We start from the raw sequence: 20807 nt of genomic DNA, 5'->3' as shown, positions 1-20807 counted from the left end.
TAGTGATGCATGCTTTGCAAGTCAGGACCGAGGGTTTGCGAGCCAAGGACAAGCTATTAGAGGGTGTAGATTCTAGTGGTTGATATTCCTCCAATCATATAGCTCTGAAGTCTGTATTCTTCCTGGTTGCCTCTATAGCTGTGACCTGAGGCGATGTACAGTTTGTACTCAAGCCTGAAATCTGCCTCCCCACATTGAAGTCAGTAAACCTCCACCCCTACCCGGGCCTCCCTGGATTTGGGATGGAATTTTCTACACACGTGTCTTATGGAAGGGAGTGCAGATTCAGAATGCCCTATCAGGGTGGGTTTTGCCCACCTGGCTACAGTCCAACAGGGAGAGGGAGGGGGGAGCTGTTTCTCCATAGTGTGGCGGGTGGGTGGGTGGGTGGGGGGGTCAGAGCACTGAATAGGTCACTTGACAGTCTCTCTGTCTCCTCCCTTTCTGGGCGGGGGCGGGGGGGGAGAGGATTGCACTGAGGGGCGAAATGGATGTCAGGCCAGGGTTCGGCGGGGGTGGGGGGGAGGTGAAAGAGTTTCTTTCTGCAGTAGCTAGCTAGCGCTGAGGTTTGTAGGTTAGCATTACTGCATGCACGCCACCTGTTTAGACACGGTCAACAATAACTCACTTGTCTGCCATCTCAAAATGACGTCTCGCTCATGCGAGGACTGCTAGAAGTGTTACTCCCTACTGACTTTTATCAGTCAGCTTATTGGCAAAAATTTAAGTGTTCTACCTCTCACCAAAGCCAAAGACTATTTGTCCCAGTACTGTATGAAGGTGTTTTTAGACTAAGCTACACATTGATAGATATAGCCTCCTGGGTAGCTGGATTCCATTTCATTTGAAACCTATGAAATATAGCAGAGTCCACCTCTGGTCTTTCCAATTTGATGTTTCTAGGAGACATATTTAGACCATTGATCAGCATGAAAAATCTAAACATTTGATCTTCGGATAAGGCCCATCCCCCCGACTTAGCAATAAACCACACATTGCAGACCTGACGGCATTTACAAACTTTGGCAAGCGCTTCTTTATTTACATCCAGGCTGTCTCACTGAGTCACAGCTGTAGTTTCATCATTTCATTTTTCTATTTTTTACTAGCTTTTTTTTTGTTGTAGAATGGGGTAACCCAACACATTTGCACAAGTGAGAGCTATATCTCCATGGTGGTGACCAACAGACAAAATGGTGTAGCAGTGGAAAGAGGAACATGGGCACTCCTCACAAAGTCATGCACAGAAACTGCGGTTACCACCTATCCATTCAGATAGACCAATATCAACGCTTTTAGTCAGAGAGAGAGAGAGAGAGAGAGAGGAGCACACAGTTTAGGTACAGTCTATAGTCAGATGACACCAGGTTTCCGTTGTGTCAGACAGAGGGCGTCCGTGAGTTGTAGTTTCTAAAAAGCCCAGAAAGGGGAGCCCTACAGTCGATAATGCTCCATGACTGCCAACCATACAAGACCAATCTGGGTCAAACACAAGTATTGATTGACACATAATTGAATACAACAACGATTATGCTCCCTTGCTTGGTGCGGTTGAAATACACGTAACCTGTAGTAACAAAAACTCTTATGCAGATAACATCTATGCTGGTTGGGTAGCGCACAGGTTTTAGCAAATGTTCAGTAAAGGCCCCTTCAACATGGACATTGTGTCAAATCCATTGCTCTCCAGATCCACCTCCATGCATTTGTGAGAGTATTTACATGTTCCGTTTTAAATGTTTCAAACCTGTCCATGCAGCATGCATAGGTCTTTAAGAAATCCAACCTCTTTGTTTATGCTGAGTTAGGTCTCAGCTATGTTGAAAATGTTGACACAAAAGAGATGTTACATGGACACAATTTTGATGTGACTGAACCTTACAGAAGACAGCAGTGTTGACTTCATATCAGAAAACGGATTTCTGAGAAGGCTTCTCCCAATCGCAAGCACAAAACTACTGTAGAAGGGCACAGAACTGAGTTGCTGTGGAAGTTAGTTCAAGAGATGAGCGTTCCCTGTGGGTGGGGAGAGAGGGAGGTATCGTCACTCCCAGCATTACATTTTGTGGTTCTGCCCTATTAAAACTCAACAAGAAGGGCCTAAAATAACCGTCCCCCACACCCTTCCCCCAAGTGTACACAGAGGGACACTAGCGTCCCTGTCCTACAGCTTTAAACGTATGGACCCCGATCCTTCCCACCCCATGTCCCGCCCTTCACTGAACCAAACACACTGACACAAACAGTGCTCTCCCTGAAGAAGAAAAAACAAAACAGATTTACATTCAGAGGTTTCCTTTAAAAACGTTGTCATATTCACCCTTGTTCAATGTCAACTGGTAACGTAGCGTTATCGGGTTTAGACAAAATCACGGTAATCGTTATTCATTGTCTATTTAACCATTCTAATACTCTTCATCGAGACCTTTGGTGACTCTATCAAAACGTCCAAGGACAAAATACTGTCAGACAGATCCACTTGCGACAGGTAGTTCACAATAGATGTTAACTAAAAAAAAAATACAATGAACAAAGACCTATTTCCCCATTCATTTCGAACAAAAGGATTACTAAATGTTTCAGGCCAACATTTGTCAGGCTGCATTTTCACTGCCCGCCCCATGATTCTTCAACATAGGAAATGTTGGTTACTCTCACATCATATCCCAAAATGTGTCCTTCGTTAACATTAAAAACACTGATTTGAGCACTGAGAGGGTTCTGTAGCTAATACTGTTCCCAAACATGACTTTTTGCACAGTTATTACGACGGGACAATGAGCCCCTGGAATACATATCTGTCTAAAATAGCAACACAAACATTTAACCACTAACGTTAAACCATTTTGCACGGTAATTTACTGCGGTCAAGAAGTGCCTTCAGGGGACAAGTCTGTCTGGGTGCTCTGCGTTACAGAGAGTTAGTCTGGGTAAAAACATGCAGGCTGTCCTGGCTCTAAGGCGCCACGCTGTGGCCACCAAGTGTTACTACGTTACTTCGCCTTGTGCCCTACCGTTACCTCCTCGCGTTAACGTCCATCTTCTACGGTCAACTGATATAAGTTTTATTCATCCTTGTCCCTTTTAACTATAATCTGATGGAATATATTCGCTTATACAGAGATCTACTTTTACAGTTACATTGTTTAAGGGAATTACGGTAGAAAGGTGCAAAACAAACTCATCTTAGACTGGGTCTTGATTAGTTCATAATGGGGGGAAATCTCATTCATGAAAGCTGCCTTCCTTGAACAAGTTCATTTTTTAAATGACAGACCTCAACATTTGGGCTTCAGAAGGGAAATTAGCCCAGTCCCCCGACCCGTTACTTCAAACAGTAATCTCTTCATTCTGCTGGTGTACATTTGGTTCCACACATCAAAAAACACACATGCACACTTGGAGCATATTGCTCACATGAACAATACCACTAATGATACACTAAAACAATGGGCACAATCCACTGTGTGTGAGTCAAGACACTTGAAACATTGGGTTTACAAACGACCACTTTGGGCTCATCCGAATGAGACGCAGTGGGCCACTATGACTCAGCAGGAAAGTCCATCTGGTTGAGATGAGAAGGCTCTAAAACAGTGATCGTTCTGCAGGCAGCTGGTACAATGACTTCTAGTCTCTATGGAAAGACAGTGACATGCTGGTGGGTTCTAAGTGGTCGACATTAAAAGCAACCCACTGTGTTAGGGTTCTTTCGAGAAACAAAATGTCCGCCAAAGGCCTGTGGTCGCAGGAGTGTGGAGAGAGATGGTCGGTCAGTCAGAGCTGAACAGATTGAGGGCCGTTTTTTTTTTGTTGGACACATGCAATTGGGGGATGGGCAAGAGGTCAGTTCCCTAGCGATTAAAAAACAAACAAACACAACACACAAAAACACAGGTCTGGGGTCAGATGAAGAGTGCAGAGAGAGAGAGAGCGAGAGAGAGAGAGAGAGAGAGAGAGACGTCCTTGACAGGGCGTTTAGGTGTTCCTCACAGCCAAGGCCTGCTCCAACTCCTGTCTCCTCTGCTGGATCTGTGAGAGGGTAGAGTGGAAGGATGCCATCACCACCACACACACAGAAACAACCCGGGCCTCAATACACCCGAGGTTGATTCCCAGTATCAATCAATTTGTAAGAAGGGGTTATTTAAATAAAGTTGGATTGCTTGTGTTACACAGTTGTGGTAAGACCAGTGTGACAGAGCAGGCACAGCTTCAAAGCTAAAAGATGACTATTCCACGCTGATCTCGATTCCCAGTTTGTGTTCCTACTTGGACGCTGTGTTGTGGGAGTTGTTAAAAGGTTTTTAAAAGGTGCAGCGTTTGACGTGTCTCCTCACCTTGCTGTAGAAGTAACGACTGACTGCCTCCTGGGACCAGGGCTCGTGGTAAAACTCCGCCCTCCTCTCCTCCTCCGGGTTCCCCACCACGTCCGTCATCAGCTGCAGCCAATCAGAGAGCATGGTTAGTCACACCGTATGTGTGTGCGCGCGCGTGTGTGTGTGTGTGTGTGTGTGTGTGTGTGGCCCTCACCTTCAGGTCTCTGCTCTGGGACTTTAGCCAGTCCTGGATGTAGCCCTTAGGATCCCTGGAGAAGCTGAGCATAAAGTCCCTCTGGATCTTCAACTGGTTGATGGACTCGATGGTTTCGTGGATCTAAAGGATTCGTAATGATCACCGGTGTCAAGAGGACAGCTTCACACAAATCCACTCTAAGCATATGACAACGACTTTCCAATGTCAATACACACATTTCTTTGAGTCACTGCGTCCCCCCCCCCCCCCCCGAATATAAATTCAGACTGAGTAAGAAACGGTGGCGGCGGTGTGAAGGGTGTCAAGGCTTTTCACACAGGAACACGAAGCCACGACACCTTGGTGTCACACACAGTGTAAAGATAGATTTACATTGCGGAGATGCGGGAACAACAATCCCGCTCCCGACACCTCAGCTTTTCCCTACACTGCCATTTATACCGATAAATGGTTACCCACGGCGGGCGTAAAAGTGTTAGCAAGGGTTAGGGTGAATTCAATTCCAGTCAATTCAGAAAAGGAACAAAATTCAATTTCCAAATTTGGCCCATTGAAAAGTATTAAAGAGAATTGGAATTGGAATTTCAGTGTTGAAATGGAATTGACCTCAACCCTGGCGATTGCATGTCCGGCGACGAGATTCTCCGGGACAATCAGATAAAACTGTAATCCAACAGAGTCAAACCGCTCTGAACTCTAATTCACATGTAACTCACGGTACTTAGTCGTCCCGCATCTCCGCAATGTAAATCTACCTTAAAGGTCATCTTGGGTAATTGTGATTGGCTATCCTTCTTGTGTGGTTGTCCCACCTTGTTGTCCAGTGAGGCGATCTCCTGCTGGTTGGCGGTGGAGAGCAGGAAGCTGCTCATCTGGCTCTTCAGGGGGTCCTCCACCTCCACGTCGATGTCATAGCACGCCGTCTTCTTCTGGTCATTAGGGTCCACGCTGTAGGAAGGGGGGGGGGGGGGGGGGGGTGAGAAGACTTTCTGAGGTTGTTGGCAGTACTTCAAATGTGATACACTTTTTATTGTATTTTTTTATTTAACCAGGTAAGACCAATGAAAAGGTTGGGAGGCAAAAATGCTGGTGGTCTTTCTGTATCTTACCAGTATTCTTGCCTCCCAGGCTAGCCTTTGTATTGTATTATCTGCCCTTTGGGACGGCATTACCTGTGAAACACTGTGCCCACATTCTTATTTTATACCATTTCAAATGTATTCACCTGCTGGATTTTTCACACTGTATCTCTCAACTTTTTGTTGTTGAAAGAATTGATACTTTTTCTTGGTGTCGCCTTTTATGACCAGGCATTCACCCTTAAAACCAGGAATTTGTCAGGTAGGTGTTAAGTCTGATCTGCTCACCTGATGACGTGGTTGATGACGATGGGGTCAGGGGGCAGGAGGAGGTTGGTGAGACGCTGGGGGATCTCCGAGAACTTGAGCCGCGGGCAGTCAAAGATCTGAGAGGGAGACAGTAACATCTCAGAATAAAGGCCTAGCACCAGAGATGAGGAAATGTGTGTCCCCCAAATGGCACCATAGTACCTATTTAGTGCACTACTTTTGGCCAGGGTCCATAGGGCTCCTATGGGGTAGTGCACCATATAGGGAATATGGTGCCATTTGGGACGTAGGCAACAACATGCAACAGCTAACAGGTAACAGAGTAACAGAGGAGAACTAGAAGAGTGTCGTCTACCTGCTGAAAGTACTTGTCACAGTTGATGTACTCCTTGTCGTGGGAGTCCTGCAGCTTGTTGGTCTTGACGTACTGCCACAGGGCCTGGATGATACAGGAGCGGGTCTGGGTGTGGATACCCAGCAGGCGAGCAAGACGAGGGTCCAGCTTGAACTGGGGGGGCTGGGGAGAGGTCAGAGAACACCATCAGTACTAGCCCAGGCAGGAACTAGGAGCCTCAGGCAGGAACTAGGAACCTCAGGCAGGAACTAGGAACCTCAGGCAGGAACTAGGAACCTCAGGCAGGAACTAGGAACCCCAGGCAGGAACTAGGAGCCAAAGACAGGAACTAGGAACCTCAGGCAGGAACTAAGAACCTCACACAGGAAGTAGGCGCCTCAGACAGGAACTAAGAACCCCAGACAGGAACTAGGAATCCCAGGCAGGAACTAGGAACCTCAGGCAGGAACTAGGAACCCCAGGCAGGAACAATTACAACTGCCAGATGACAGCTGCTTTGCGGACACGTTTGACACACTTCTGAATAGCTTTTAGCCTCATGTACTACTTTCTAGGAAAGCACACGAGTGGACAGCAATGTGAATACCCACTGGGCAAAAACTGGTTGAATCAACATTGTTTCCACGTCATTTCAACCCCAAAATTCAATGTGATGGCGTTGAATCAACGTGGAAAATGTATTGAATTGGCAAAAAGTCATCAACGTAAGAGATATTCATTTTTTTCCCCGACCCAACTTTTAACCTAAATCCAATGACAGGGTGAGGTGACATTTTTGGTTGAATTCAAGTTACCTGACAACTCAACCAAATGTAAATCAAAACTAGACGTTGAACTGATGTCTGTGCCCAGTGGGTAGTGTCTCTATGGCGCCCTCACCTGGTAGTCTAGCATTAGCAGCAGTGTGCAGCGCACGCTCACGTCCCCTGGCCTCTTCACCTGGAAGCCGTCAGTCTCCTGGGTGGTGGGAGTGCGATGCCACTAGCAGGAAACACAGAGACAAAAACTCCACCTTGAACACTACCTACGGGCACCGGCCACGGACTTCCAGAACATTCTGAATGTGTACATACAAACGTGCACACAAAGACGATAAAAGAATACAAAACCAAAATGTGTACACTTTCAACGAGCAGCCTTGCTCTCGACCCTTTGAGTTTGTTGTCTTTTGGAAGGCTGAATCGCTGTAAAAGAATAGATCATGCATGGCGTGGTAAGGAACTGAGTGAACTACCAAGACAGCAGAGGGTTGATCATTTGTTTCTGCAGAGTCGCTAACTCATATGTTGGCATTCAAAAGGAAATGATGGTCAGATTGAAAATGACAATCTGCAGAGATATTTTGTAACCTAACAAGAGCATGGCTTATCAAGTTAAGACTGTACCCTACCCAAATGAAACCTCTATTTGGCATTACAGTCGTTCCGATTACATTTTGTCCTCTGTTATCCGGGTCTCAAACCCTCCCTGGTATTTTATCTATGTGGAAATGTTAGTTGAGTCTGCATCTTACCTTCGCTTTACTGGTCAGCAGCTGAAAAGAAAAACACTTAAAGTTCCCTGCGTTTCAGTGCATTGTAGCCACTTAGCATGCAACACCGGGAAAGACCTGGGAATGCTTTTCTAGTTCTTTACCCACTAACTCAATGTAGGGTTTACACAAGTATGTTTTCATAATTGTGCTGCGGTACTTCAGGATCGTGAAACATTTCCTTAAAACAGACAGATTCATTCAAGCAAAGATTTATCTCTGCCGTTTATCCTTGCTAAAATATTCTAAGGTATTCTCTAAGGTGGGAAACCTTGAGAAGTACTCTTACTTCTAAGACTTAATTAAGCATTTTGTCAATTCATAACACATCCTGCAGTGCTGTGTGAACTTGATTCCAGTGGCAAAAAAACAGGATCTCTCTCCAAACCATGTTTTTACAATTCAAAGGTCACAGAATTGTATGGTTGGAATCCCAGACACCATTCTCTGGTAGAATCTTCATTCTCTGATAAAGTGGATTCCTCGAGATCCTAAACCCATTTAATGCTCAAATTAGATGTCATAAACTCGCTATATGAGAGTAATGAGCTCTATATGACTGGCTGTATTTTCTACTGTAACAGATCTGTTATCGGATGATGGCATCAGCCAGCTAACTGAACAACAGTGATGTCAGGTCTTCCAGTAGCCAACAATACCAAAATAGGCTAAATATATGAGAATAGTGTATTTCTTTTCTCTGAATCATAACTAAATACAAACCATCTGGTATCACTAAACCACACATGTAGCCAATGGCCTAATCTTGTACAGCGGGAGTGCAGGAATATTGCGAGCTGCATTGTAACTAAAGATACAATGCCAAAAGTATTTTGTGGTTAAAAAGACTATGGTTAACCCCTCGTTTGCCCAAAACCTGCTGAACAGATCTGGATGAGGCTGAATGGCGGGACCATAGAATTAGAATGAATAGAACGGACATCTCCATTCAGGTTAATTATGCCATAATGGGTGGACTGGGGGGGAGGGGTCATTTTGAGGGTCCCCCAAAAGCAGTAAAGCACGAAGTGACTCCAAACAAGAAAAAGACATTCCATTCTCATTCTATTTCTATGGACGGGACACAGACAGGGTAGAGGAGACGAGAGCGAGACGAGAGCGAGACGAGAGCGAGACACAGACAGGGTAGAGGAGACGAGAGCGAGACGAGAGCGAGACGAGAGAGGACAGAGGGTTGTGTACGGTCGGTGGTCATCGGGGAACATGAACTCACCTCTACCAGGTGGTTGTCAGGACCATACAGGTCTTTGTCTAGCTCGATCACCAGGCTCTTGAAGAACGAGGAGAATTTCCTCTTCAGCTTCCCAGGCTATGAAACAAAGAGGTGGCGAGTTAGTTTAACATGGATGGAACATTTGGGCTGACGTGAAGATTTGAAGAGTGTAACAAGCAAAAACTCTCATACACACACACGCACGCAAGCACACACACACACACGGGCAAACATGTCTATATTGTGGATAGGGTTTCCCCCCTTTGTAAACCAGTTTGATGTAGTCTGACACGGTCTGTTTCCTGGCTGCTGAACATCAGTTTCCGGGAGTGATTCCAACTAAACCACTACGAAGACCTGTCCAACACCTGCCTTAGAGAACTTGATATATACTGTTGTCATTGACTATAGCAACATTTCTTGGACACCAAAGCAGTGATATCATTGTATCTACTGTAAGCCCTAGGGAGCGGCCAAAGACGAAGGAAGGAGACCACATACAATGTGAAAACAGGATATTCTCATGGTCTTCTTCCTTAAAAGCTGATTCCAAATATTTGTGGGCTCTAAAACCTCAAAATGGCTGTGAAATGACAACCCCCGCCTTGAAACTGATGAGAGCATTTGAGTCGAGCCACCACTTGAAGTCGAGCTAACTCTGCAAAAGCAATCTATATGGTCATCTTGCTTTTCCTGCCCCAGGCATAATCTGTGTAAACATTTTGCAAAACATTGATCATTCCTCCGAAGGTCTAACTAACCAAACAACTCTTGCTGCTGACTGAAGTGGCCCGACGGTGGAGTTGTGGACATATGTTAGAACTATACAAGACTGTCGTACATTACTGTGGGGCAAACGCACCACAAAGCTGCTCCTGGATCAAAGCTAGCAATTTTCATACTTGGTTGAAGGATTAAGGCATGGTCTGTTTTTATTAAGGTATTTCACTGTGGTCAAAAGTAATTTTAACCAACCATGCTGCCACATTCAAATACCAACCCCCAGAAAAAATGTCCTCAGGAGAAAATGAAATTGACTTAGTGGTAAGGATACAGTTGAAAAATAACCGTTCATAACCACCAACATCCATAGAGGAGACTTTACAATAAGAGGAAAATAGGAACTAAACTAAATCAAAGGATAATGTCGCTGAATCAAACAAATCAGTGATGATGAATTAATACAGTGGCATTGCATTGTACTACATGAAGTAGTGCACTCACATCATCCAGCAGCTTCCCCTCAACCCGCAGCTCCCATGATGCAATGCTGCCGTCTGAGTCGTCAGCGTCGGGCTTGGCAGGGTTGAAGGTGTTGGAGATGTACAGCCTCAGTTTACGCTTTTGCTGTCGACACAAACAAAAAGACACGGTTGGAACCCGCGGTGGTTTCTCTACACATCAGTCTTGGCACTTTGGTACGAGTACAGCGCATTCGGAATGTATTCAGACTCCTTCCCCTTTTTCCACATTTTGTTACCTTATTCTAAAATGTATTAAATGATGTTTTTTCCTCATCGATCTACACACAATACCCCATAATGGCAAAGCGAAAACAGGTTTTTAGATTTGGTTGCAAATGTTTCAAAAAGAATAATAAAGAAATACCTTATTTACATAAGTATTCAGACCCTTTGCTATGAGACTCGAAATTGAGCTCAGGTGCATCCTGTTTTCATTGATCATCCTTGAGATGTTTCTACAACTTGATTGGAGTCCACCTGTGGTAAATTCAATTGATTGGACATGATTTGGAAAGACACACACACCTGTCTATAGAAGGTCAAACAGTTGACAGTGCATGTCAGAGCAAAAACCAAGCCATGAAGTCGAAGGAATTGCCCGTGGAGCTCTGAGACGGGATTGTGTCATAGCACAGATCTGGGGAAGGGTACCAAAAAATGTCAGCAGCATTGAAGGTACCAAGAACACAGTGGCCTCCATCATTCTTAAATGGAAGAAGTTTAGATCCACCAAGACTCCTCCTAGAGCTGGCCGCCCGGCCAAACTGAGCAATCGGGGGAGAAGGGCCTTGGTCACTCTGACAGAGCTTTAGAGTTCCTCTGTGGAGATGAGAGAACCTTCCAGAAGGACAACCATTTCTGCAGCAGTCCACCAACTGGCCTTTATGGTAGAGTGGCCAGACGGAAGCCACACCTCAGTAAAAAGGCATGGAGTTTGCCAAAAGGCACCTAGAGACAATCAGACCAAAAGAAAGAAGATTCTCTGGTCTGATGAAACCAAGATTGAACTCTTTGGCCTGAATGCCAAGCATCACGCCTGGAGGAAACCTGGCACCATCCCTATGGTGAAGCGTGGTGATGGCAGTATCATACTGTGGGGATGTTTTTCAACAGCAGGGACTGGGAGACTAGTTAGGATCGAGGGAAGATGAACAGAGCAAAGTACAGAGAGATTCTTGATGAAAACCTGCTCCAGAGTGTTTAGGACCTCAGACTGGGATGAAGGTTCACCTTCCAACAGGACAATGACCCTAAGCACACAGCCAAGATAACGCAGGAGTGGCTTCGGGACAAGTCTCTGAATGTCCTTGAGTGGCCAAGCCAGAGCCCGGACTTGAACCCGATCAAACATCTCTGGAGAGACCTGAAAATAGCTGTGCAGCGACGCTCCCATCCAAACTGACAGAGCTTGAGAGGATCTGCAGAGAAGAATGAGAGAAACTCCCCAAATACAGGTGTGCCAAGCTTGTACCGTCATACCCAAGAAGACGAGGCTGTAATCGCTGCCAAAGGTGCTTCAACAAAGTACTGAGTAAAGGGTCTGAATACTTATGTAAATGTTATATTCCAGTTAAAAAAATATATAGAGATTTGCAAAAAAATTCTAAAAACCTGTTTTTGCTTTGTCATTATGGTACTATGTGTAGATTGATGAGGGGGAAAAAATGATTTAATCAATTTTATAATAAGGCTGTAACGTAATAAAAGTCAAGGGGTCTGAATCCTTTCCTATTGCACTGTATGTACCAGTATCGTAATGATTTACATAAACTGAAGAGTAAAGTATAGTAAAGTATGGTATAGTGTAGTGTATAGTATAGTACATAGTATGTTTGTAAAGTATAGCATAATATACTGCTCAAAAAAATAAAGGGAACACTTAAACAACACAATGTAACTCCAAGTCAATCACACTTCTGTGAAATCAAACTGTTCACTTAGGAAGCAACACTGATTGACAATAAATTTCACATGCTGTTGTGCAAATGGAATAGACAACAGGTGGAAATTATAGGCAATTAGCAAGACACCCCCAATAAAAGGAGTGGTTCTGCAGGTGGGGACCACAGACCACTTCTCAGTTCCTATGCTTCCTGGCTGATGTTTTGGTCACTTTTGAATGCTGGCGGTGCTTTCACTCTAGTGGTAGCATGAGACGGAGTCTACAACCCACACAAGTGGCTCAGGTAGTGCAGCTCATCCAGGATGGCACATCAATGCGACCTGTGGCAAGAAGGTTTGCTGTGTCTGTCAGCGTAGTGTCCAGAGCATGGAGGCGCTACCAGTAGACAGGCCAGTATATCAGGAGACGTGGAGGAGGCCGTAGGAGGGCAACAACCCAGCAGCAGGACCGCTACCTCCGCCTTTGTGCAAGGAGGAGCAGGAGGAGCACTGCCAGAGCCCTGCAAAATGACCTCCAGCAGGCCACAAATGTGCATGTGTCTGCTCAAACGGTCAGAAACAGACTCCATGAGGGTGGTATGAGGGCCCGACGTCCACAGGTGGGGGTTGTGCTGACAGCCCAACACCGTGCAGAACGTTTGGCATTTGCCAGAGAACACCAAGATTGGCAAATTCGCCTCTGGCGCCCTGTGCTCTTCACAGATGAAAGCAGGTTCACACTGAGCACATGTGACAGACGTGACAGAGTCTGGAGACACCGTGGAGAACGTTCTGCTGCCTGCAACATCCTCCAGCATGACCGGTTTGGCGGTGGGTCAGTCATGGTGTGGGGTGGCATTTCTTTGGGGGGCCGCACAGCCCTCCATGTGCTCGCCAGAGGTAGCCTGACTGCCATTAGGTACCGAGATGAGATCCTCAGACCCCTTGTGAGACCATATGCTGGTGCGGTTGGCCCTGGGTTCCTCCTAATGCAAGACAATGCTAGACCTCATGTGGCTGGACTGTGTCAGCAGTTCCTGCAAGAGGGAGGCATTGATGCTATGGACTGGCCGCCCATTCCCCAGACCTGAATCCAATTGAGTACATCTGGGACATCATGTCTCGCTCCATCCACCAATGCCACGTTGCACCACAGACAGTACAGGAGTTGGCGGATGCTTTAGTCCAGGTCTGGGAGGAGATCCCTCAGGAGACCATCCGCCACCTCATCAGGAGCATGCCCAGGCGTTGTAGGGAGGTCATACAGGCACATGGAGGCCACACACACTACTGAGCCTCATTTTGACTTGTTTTAAGGACATTACATCAAAGTTGGACAGCCTGTAGTGTGGTTTTCCACTTTAATTTTGAGTGTGACTCCAAATCCAGACCTCCATGGGTTGATAAATTGGATTTCCAGTGATTATTTTTGTGTGATTTTGTTGTCAGCACATTCAACTATGTAAAGAAAAAAGTATTTAATAAGATTATTTCATTCAGATCTAGGATGTGTTATTTTAGTGTTCCCTTTATTTTTTTGAGCAGTGTATATTATACCGTGTTGGGGAAGCTACTCTGAAAATAGTTTACCAAGCTACCAATTACTTCACACTGGAAGAAGTTAAGATACACTCAAGCTAACTTTAAGACAAATATAGTTTACTTAACTAAAGTTACTTTTAAAAAAGTAGTTTACTACATCCAAACTACTTCATGAAAAACAATCACATGTAAATCTGACTACAAATCGCAAGAACAGATCACTTTGGGGTTATATGTTAACAGAATGTGAAATTTAGCCTATTAAACCCAGAAGTGAGAATTAGGCAGGTCTGATGCAAAAAAAGAAAATAAATGATTGCCTATTCCACCCATATTTTATTTTTGCACAAAAAGTAGTGTGTAGTTCCAGTAGTTAGCTACACCTCTACATGACAAGGAAGTAATTAACTACTGAAAACACTACCAAGATTTGTATTTAGTTCAACTACCATCAAGCTACTGGGAAATGTAATTTAATTACTTGTTGAACTACATGTAGTTCACTGCTCCCCAACACTGATAGTAAAGTATAGTATTCACTGAGTGTACTAAACATTAAGAATATCTTCCTAATATTCAGTTGCACCCCCAACCCCCCTTTCCCCTCAGAACAGCCTAAATTCGTCGGGGGCATTGATTCAACAAGGTGTCGAAAGCGTTCGACAGGGATGCTGGCCAAAGTTGACTTCAATGCTTCCCACAGTTGTGCCAAGTTGGCTGGATGTCCTTTGGGTGGTGGACCATTCTTGATACACACGGGAAACTGTTGAGTGTGAAAAACCCAGCAGCGTTGCAGTTCTTGCCACAAACCGGTGCAGCTGGCATTTACTACCGTACCCCGTTCAAAGGCACTTCAATCTTTCGTCTTGCCCATTCACCCTCTGAATAGCACACATACACAATCCATGTCTCAATTCTTTAACCGGTCTCCTCCCCTTTATGTACACCGATTGAAATAGATTTAACAAGTGACATCAATGGAAGGGATCATAGCTTTCACCTGGTCAGTCTATGTCATGGAAAGAGCAGGTGTCCTTAATGTTTTGTACACTCAGTGTACTATAGTACTGTAGTGAGATACTTTAGGCCTATGATTTATTACCTTCATGGGTCTCTTCAGCGCTTCCTGGATGTCCACCCGTTTACGCATAATGGTCTGGTCCAGTTTACGTTCAAAGGCCAACAGGTCCATGTAAGCCTGGGACTCCGGGACCAGCTCACGAATCTAATCGGGGGGGGTTAACAAGAACCAATTATTTCAGTTAGTATCTCTGACAGACCACACAGTATACTGTATCATATCCAATGCTATACCTCTTTAGATTTTTTTTTTTTTACTTTAGCTATTATGCAGTAAAATTGCACAGAAAAAATGCTCAATATGACAATACGTTGTGGCATTGAGTTATATGTTTGAGCTTCGGTTTCATTAAGGCACGTTAAGACATCCTGCCATCGAAGCATGTCTGGTGTCTGCAATGCAGCTGAATTCTCACAAGCCAACATTTTCCCCCCAAAATATTTTTGTCCTTCTTTAACAGGAGTGACACCTAATGAAGGTGACAGAGCCGGCAGTAGTGCCTACAGGACCTGTGACTGCCCAGCACCACTCACTAATTGGTGCACCAATCCAGCATTTAGTGCTGCTAAGTCCGCATTTTAAATGCAGAGGGTGCAGCAGAGACAACCCCCCGCTCATACCCAACCCGCCCCGCCCCTACCCAACCCGCCCCTACCCAACCCGCTCCTACCCAACCCGCCCCGCCCCTACCCAACCCGCACCTACCCAACCCGCCCCTACCCAACCCGCTCCTACCCAACCCGCCCCTACCCAACCCGCTCCTACCCAACCCAACCCGCTCCTACCCAACCCGCTCCTACCCAACCCGCCCCGCCCCTACCCAACCCGCCCCTACCCAACCCGCTCCTACCCAACCCAACCCAACCCGCCCCTACCCAACCCGCCCCTACCCAACCCGCCCCGCCCCTACCCAACCCGCCCCTACCCAACCCGCCCTTACCCAACCCGCTCCTACCCAACCCAACCCGCTCCTACCCAACCCGCTCCTACCCAACCCGCCCCGCCCCTACCCAACCCGCCCCTACCCAACCCGCTCCTACCCAACCCAACCCAACCCGCCCCTACCCAACCCGCCCCTACCCAACCCGCCCCGCCCCTACCCAACCCGCCCCTACCCAACCCGCCCTTACCCAACCCGCTCCTACCCAACCCGCTCCTACCCAACCCAACCCGCTCCTACCCAACCCGCTCCTACCCAACCCAACCTGCCCCTACCCAACCTGCTCCTACCCAACCTGCTCCTACCCCAACCCGCCCCTACCCAACCCGCCCCTACCCAACCCGCTCCTACCCAACCTGCTCCTACCCAACCCGCCCCGCCCCTACCCGCTCCTACCCAACCCGCCCCTACCCAACCCGCTGCTACCCGCCCCTACCCAACCCGCCCCGCCCCTACCCGCTCCTACCCAACCCGCCCCGCCCCTACCCGCTCCTACCCAACCCGCCCCGCCCCTACCCAACCCGCTCCTACTCAACCCAACCTGCCCCTACCCAACCTGCTCCTACCCAACCTGCTCCTACCCAACCCGCTCCTACCCAACCCAACCCGCCCCTACCCAACCCGCTCCTACCCAACCCAACCCGCCCCTACCCAACCCGCCCCTACCCAACCCGCCCCTACCCAACCCGAGGGAGTCGGCAGACTGCCAAGGCTGCTTACCAAACTGGGCACAGGCTCCCAGACTCTCCCACTGCATTACCCCTCCCTCGCTCTTCCTCTCCATCTCTCTACCTGTCTCTCCCTTCATTGTTCCCTCGACCATCTCATTCCTTCTCTATCCGCATGTCTGTCTGTCGCCAGGTTGAGGTGTGGCGCAGACAGAACGCAGTTGCCGACATTCCCTGTCCCTGAGTCATCGCTGTGGCGCCCGAGTCCTGCAGCAATCGCCATTCCCCGTGTCTGGCTTGTGTCACGATAAGACCCACAGACTACAGAGACGCCTATACGAGTACTATGGGGCTCCGGTCCACGGTCACCAGCAGCAGCCGTTACAAAATCACTGGCCAACCAACACACCCCCGGGCTGGGCCGGGCTGAGACAGGGCAGGGGGTGCAGGGAGGGGGAGAGCGGAGGCTGTGGCTCAGGCAGGGAGAGGACAGCGGCTCGCCGTAGGTTTTCTTTTGCCCTGACTGGGACCACACGTAGGACGCGCCCTCACCTGTGGAGAGAACATGTGCCCGCTCCACTGCCTCGTACGCTGTGTCACAGTCGCTCCGTTGCCCACCAGTCTATTGATTGTTCCATTGGGGAAAATATGATGAACAATTGAAAAAGCGGCGCCCACCGCCGAGCCCCGTGCCAAGCCTCTGATCACCCGGGGCATCTCCTTTTGCTCCATTTCTAAACAACACATAATCATCTGCCCCTCCAAGCCCTCAGATCAAAAACACACGCGCGCGCTTTTTTTCCCTATTCAACAGAGAATCGATAACTGCGCACACAAACACTCGGGTAACGGGGGGGGGGGAGCAAAATATATGCAATCTCACCCTCTGTGGAAGAATCTTGTCTGCCATTTTCCTTCTCTTGGCGCTAGAGAGGGAGAGAAAGACGGAGAGAAGAAGGAAAACGAGAGCATGTTACTATGGTGACTGATAGTGTAGCGCCCAGGCCATCTGCTGGGCCACATCCAGCACCCCAGTGTCCCAGCTGTGTGTGTGTGTGTGTGTGTGTGTGTGTGTGTGTGTGTGTGTGTGTACGCAATGCGGATGTGTGTATGTGTTTTCAGGGGGGGATCCAGCGGAGGCAGGCGTACGGTATGCACACCTGGAGGGCAGGCACCAGTGGCATTCAAAGTGGCACATCAAAAACCTCATGCACTAACCTCTCATGACTTCAATGAGTCTAGACATCTCTTCATTGATAGATGGTGTGTATGTTCGTTAGTGAGTTTTGGCTCCTATGCCAACTGTGGCCCACTCCGGAGCCCAATTTGCTATTTGACCACCAATGACAATGCTTCCGAACCCGGCTTTCTTCTTTCCGGTGAGAAAAAAAAATAAAAAAAATGTTGCCTATTACCTTTCAGCAGCTCACAGACTTGTCAAATTCTTTGGGTATGAAAAAGTATTGAAAATGTATGGAGAGATATTTCAATTTCCTGTCTTGGACAACATTGTTACGACACCTGACGGGTTACTTATCATGGGTCCACGCTAAGGCAAATGAGGTGTGCTGGTTTGGTTTAGATGCCTTCAGGCTCAACTTGGCTGTCTTGGTAGTGTCTGCAGCTGCAGCCTGTGCCTCCTCAGTGAACTTTGGCTTACATGCTTTTGTTATTATTATTATTATTATTATTATTTTTTTACAAATCGTTTATCCCCGAAACAGTCGTGCATTGTTAATATTGGGCCCAGACACTGATTTGAGAGATCAAGTTTGAAATAGTATACAGTGTCATGGGTTTGTACTCTCTCAAGCCCCTCTGCATATCTGGTTCGAGTCCAAGGGAAGCCATTTTGGAAGCGTTTAGTACACCATAGGACAGAGACGGACATGTATAATCGAACGGTTTGGGATAGATATAGTGTGAGGAAATGGGAGTGCTGTCAAACTGTATTAGACATTGGTATACCAGCAGGGACCTGATTCTCACTCAGAAATCTTTTAACGGGGTAGGGCAAAAAAAAGGACGGTTTGCTAACAGGCCAAATAGCCAAACACATTAGAGCAATATCGGGGTCTGGGTTACATTTCAAAGGGATCTGAGGGTCTTAAACTGGGAACCAGTCTAGAGATCACATCTTGGCAAAACAGAAAAAGGTGTAGTTGATCGGAGAGGTTAGGATATCCTTTGGTGTTCAGCTGACATTCCTAAAAGAGACAGTATAATTTGTTCCCGTCATGCCATGCTTCAATCTACAGCATGCATCAGCACATTCTGATATACCATTATGAACACCTGGTTATGCTTTCCTCATGGGTAGACAAACACAGGGGTTTGTTTGGGGTTACATGTGGGGGTGGGGCGACCGTGCCTACACTAGGAAGTGCTAGGGTCGGGGGTCAGGGGGAGAGGGCGGCAGGGGGGGGGGGGGGGGGGGGGGGGGGGCGAGAAAAAACGTGTGAAAAAAAACGGACATGCAGCAGAATATACTCCTACTTTGATCCGAGCGTTGGATCTGACTGGGCATCTCTCATGTCCATCTGCCTCGCTGGCATCTCATTGGCTCCAGGGAATCCCACTGGCTTCCTAAGGGTTGATGGGATTTGAAGGTGGTCCGATTAGAGAAGTTGGTTGGTGTGGCAACACACTGGTTGCAGCAAGCAGGATGTCTGTTCTGAGGGACACACTCGGTGGTCCTCTGTGCATGTATGTGAATGGGTGCGTTAGTTTAGGTGCAAGTGTTTCGGTAGTATGTACAGGCAGCAGTGTTGGGGGGGGGGGGGGGGGGGGGGTGCATCTGTGTGCATGCACACACACACAAAGTGAGAGAGGAGGACATAGTGGATCTACGTTAAATCGGTGGATCTGGGCGTCTCATTGGACGCTTGTCCAGCGAGGAAGGTTCTCATTGGACCATGGGGAATCATGCGTCACTCACTTCAGTGTTTCAGTGTTTAAAAACGGCACACTAATAACAGGCAGACACACTGCTAATAAACACACTGGGACAAAGACACAGAGTAGCACACAGAGGAAAAGTGACAAGAGAAGCAGAGAAAACGCCCCGTCTACGGTTCTGGATCCAGGTAGTATTGATGAAAGTAGCTTGTGGGCAAACTGGGCATATTTGAACGCTTCTATGTAGGCAGTGGGCTTTCTCTGTAGAGTTGAATATCTGTGGTGGTGCAGCTGCACTTGAAACTTTTTTTACGACTCAGTATGGACTGTCCTATAACTCTCAGCCAAAACACCCAGCCTACTGTCTAATGTATATACTGCAAAAAAAAGTAGCACCTTAAAACTGATATTTGACACCACTGCAATTACACCAAACTATTTCTAGCATCTATGCACATTTACATTTGAACACGGGCTATTTTTCGAAGCACTGGCAGGTTTGTGTGGGTAGGAAAGTTCTGGCTCCACACGGCGGGCTCACGTGGGTCTCGGCAATAGCCATATGGTCTCAATGACACTGCAAACGCAGGTGGCTGTGCTCTGCTGGGCAGTTGACTGGGGAGGAGGCCGTCGACTGCCAGAGGACAAGCATACGCTTTTCCCAGAGAGAGTGTCACCCACTGGGTCACCCCGGGCCATCGATCAGGCAGGGTCCGCCACAGGGAGGGAGCCATGAAGGTGGGGGGGGACACAGGACAACATTTCCCTGGCCCTTGTTTGACAAGGCTGCTTAATTGTGAGTGGATCAATTGCACTGCAGAGAGAAGAGTGCATATTGATCTACTCTCTAGGAACCATACCTGGCTAAATCACCTCCCGCACAAATGACTCACGAGTCATAACTGTTGGTCTAGATGTGAAGCACAGCACACTCTGTGGCTGCTCATGGGATAGACTGACTTGTTATGATTATTATTGGGATAGACTGACTTGTTATGATTATTATTGGGATAGACTGACTTGTTATGATTATTATTGGGATAGACTGACTTGTTATGATTATTATTGGGATAGACTGACTTGTTATGATTATTATTGGGATAGACTGACTTGTTATGATTATTATTGGGACAGACTGACTTGTTATGATTATTATTGGGACAGAGTGACTTGTTATGATTATTATTGGGACAGACGACTTGTTATGATTATTATTGGGAAGATGACTTGTTATGATTATTATTGGGACAGACGTGACTTGTTATGATTATTATTGGGACAGAGTGACTTGTTATGATTATTATTGGGACAGACTGACTTGTTATGATTATTATTGGGACAGAGTGACTTGTTATGATTATTATTGGGACAGAGTGACTTGTTATGATTATTATTGGGACAGACTGACTTGTTATGATTATTATTGGGACAGAGTGACTTGTTATGATTATTATTGGGATAGACTGACTTGTTATGATTATTATTGGGACAGAGTGACTTGTTATGATTATTATTGGGACAGAGTGACTTGTTATGATTATTATTGGG

General features: G+C 46.9%; 1 protein-coding gene across 9 annotated transcripts in view; it reads right to left on the bottom strand.

Moving 5' to 3' along the window:
- Positions 1 to 1008: 1008 nt before the first annotated feature.
- LOC106590169 (SWI/SNF-related matrix-associated actin-dependent regulator of chromatin subfamily D member 3) overlaps positions 1009 to 20807 on the bottom strand; it is a 55225-nt gene continuing 35426 nt past the window's right edge. For 2 of the 9 annotated variants that reach the window (XM_014180849.3, XM_014180847.3), the window contains exons 3-16: positions 18858 to 18947; positions 17245 to 17287; positions 14775 to 14897; positions 10230 to 10352; positions 9006 to 9101; positions 7754 to 7774; positions 7362 to 7424; positions 7120 to 7221; positions 6241 to 6402; positions 5904 to 6001; positions 5292 to 5484; positions 4534 to 4656; positions 4341 to 4442; positions 1009 to 4032 (exon numbers count right to left, since the gene is read on the bottom strand). In XM_014180849.3, the coding sequence (XP_014036324.1) occupies positions 3979 to 4032; positions 4341 to 4442; positions 4534 to 4656; positions 5292 to 5484; positions 5904 to 6001; positions 6241 to 6402; positions 7120 to 7221; positions 7362 to 7424; positions 7754 to 7774; positions 9006 to 9101; positions 10230 to 10352; positions 14775 to 14897; positions 17245 to 17287; positions 18858 to 18947 (1393 nt within the window). In that variant the 3' untranslated portion in view covers positions 1009 to 3978. The remainder of the gene's footprint in view (positions 4033 to 4340; positions 4443 to 4533; positions 4657 to 5291; positions 5485 to 5903; positions 6002 to 6240; positions 6403 to 7119; positions 7222 to 7361; positions 7425 to 7753; positions 7775 to 9005; positions 9102 to 10229; positions 10353 to 14774; positions 14898 to 17244; positions 17288 to 18857; positions 18948 to 20807) is intronic. The other 7 variants (XM_045710638.2, XM_014180851.3, XM_014180848.3 and 4 more) reach the window with 6 other exon arrangements.

The sequence above is a fragment of the Salmo salar genome, chromosome 29 (genome assembly GCF_965601325.2).
Source record: "Salmo salar chromosome 29, fSalSal1, whole genome shotgun sequence".
NCBI lineage: Eukaryota > Metazoa > Chordata > Actinopteri > Salmoniformes > Salmonidae > Salmo > Salmo salar.
The sequence above is the reverse complement of the archived record's forward strand: the minus strand, read 5'-3'. Positions and strand labels throughout refer to the sequence as shown.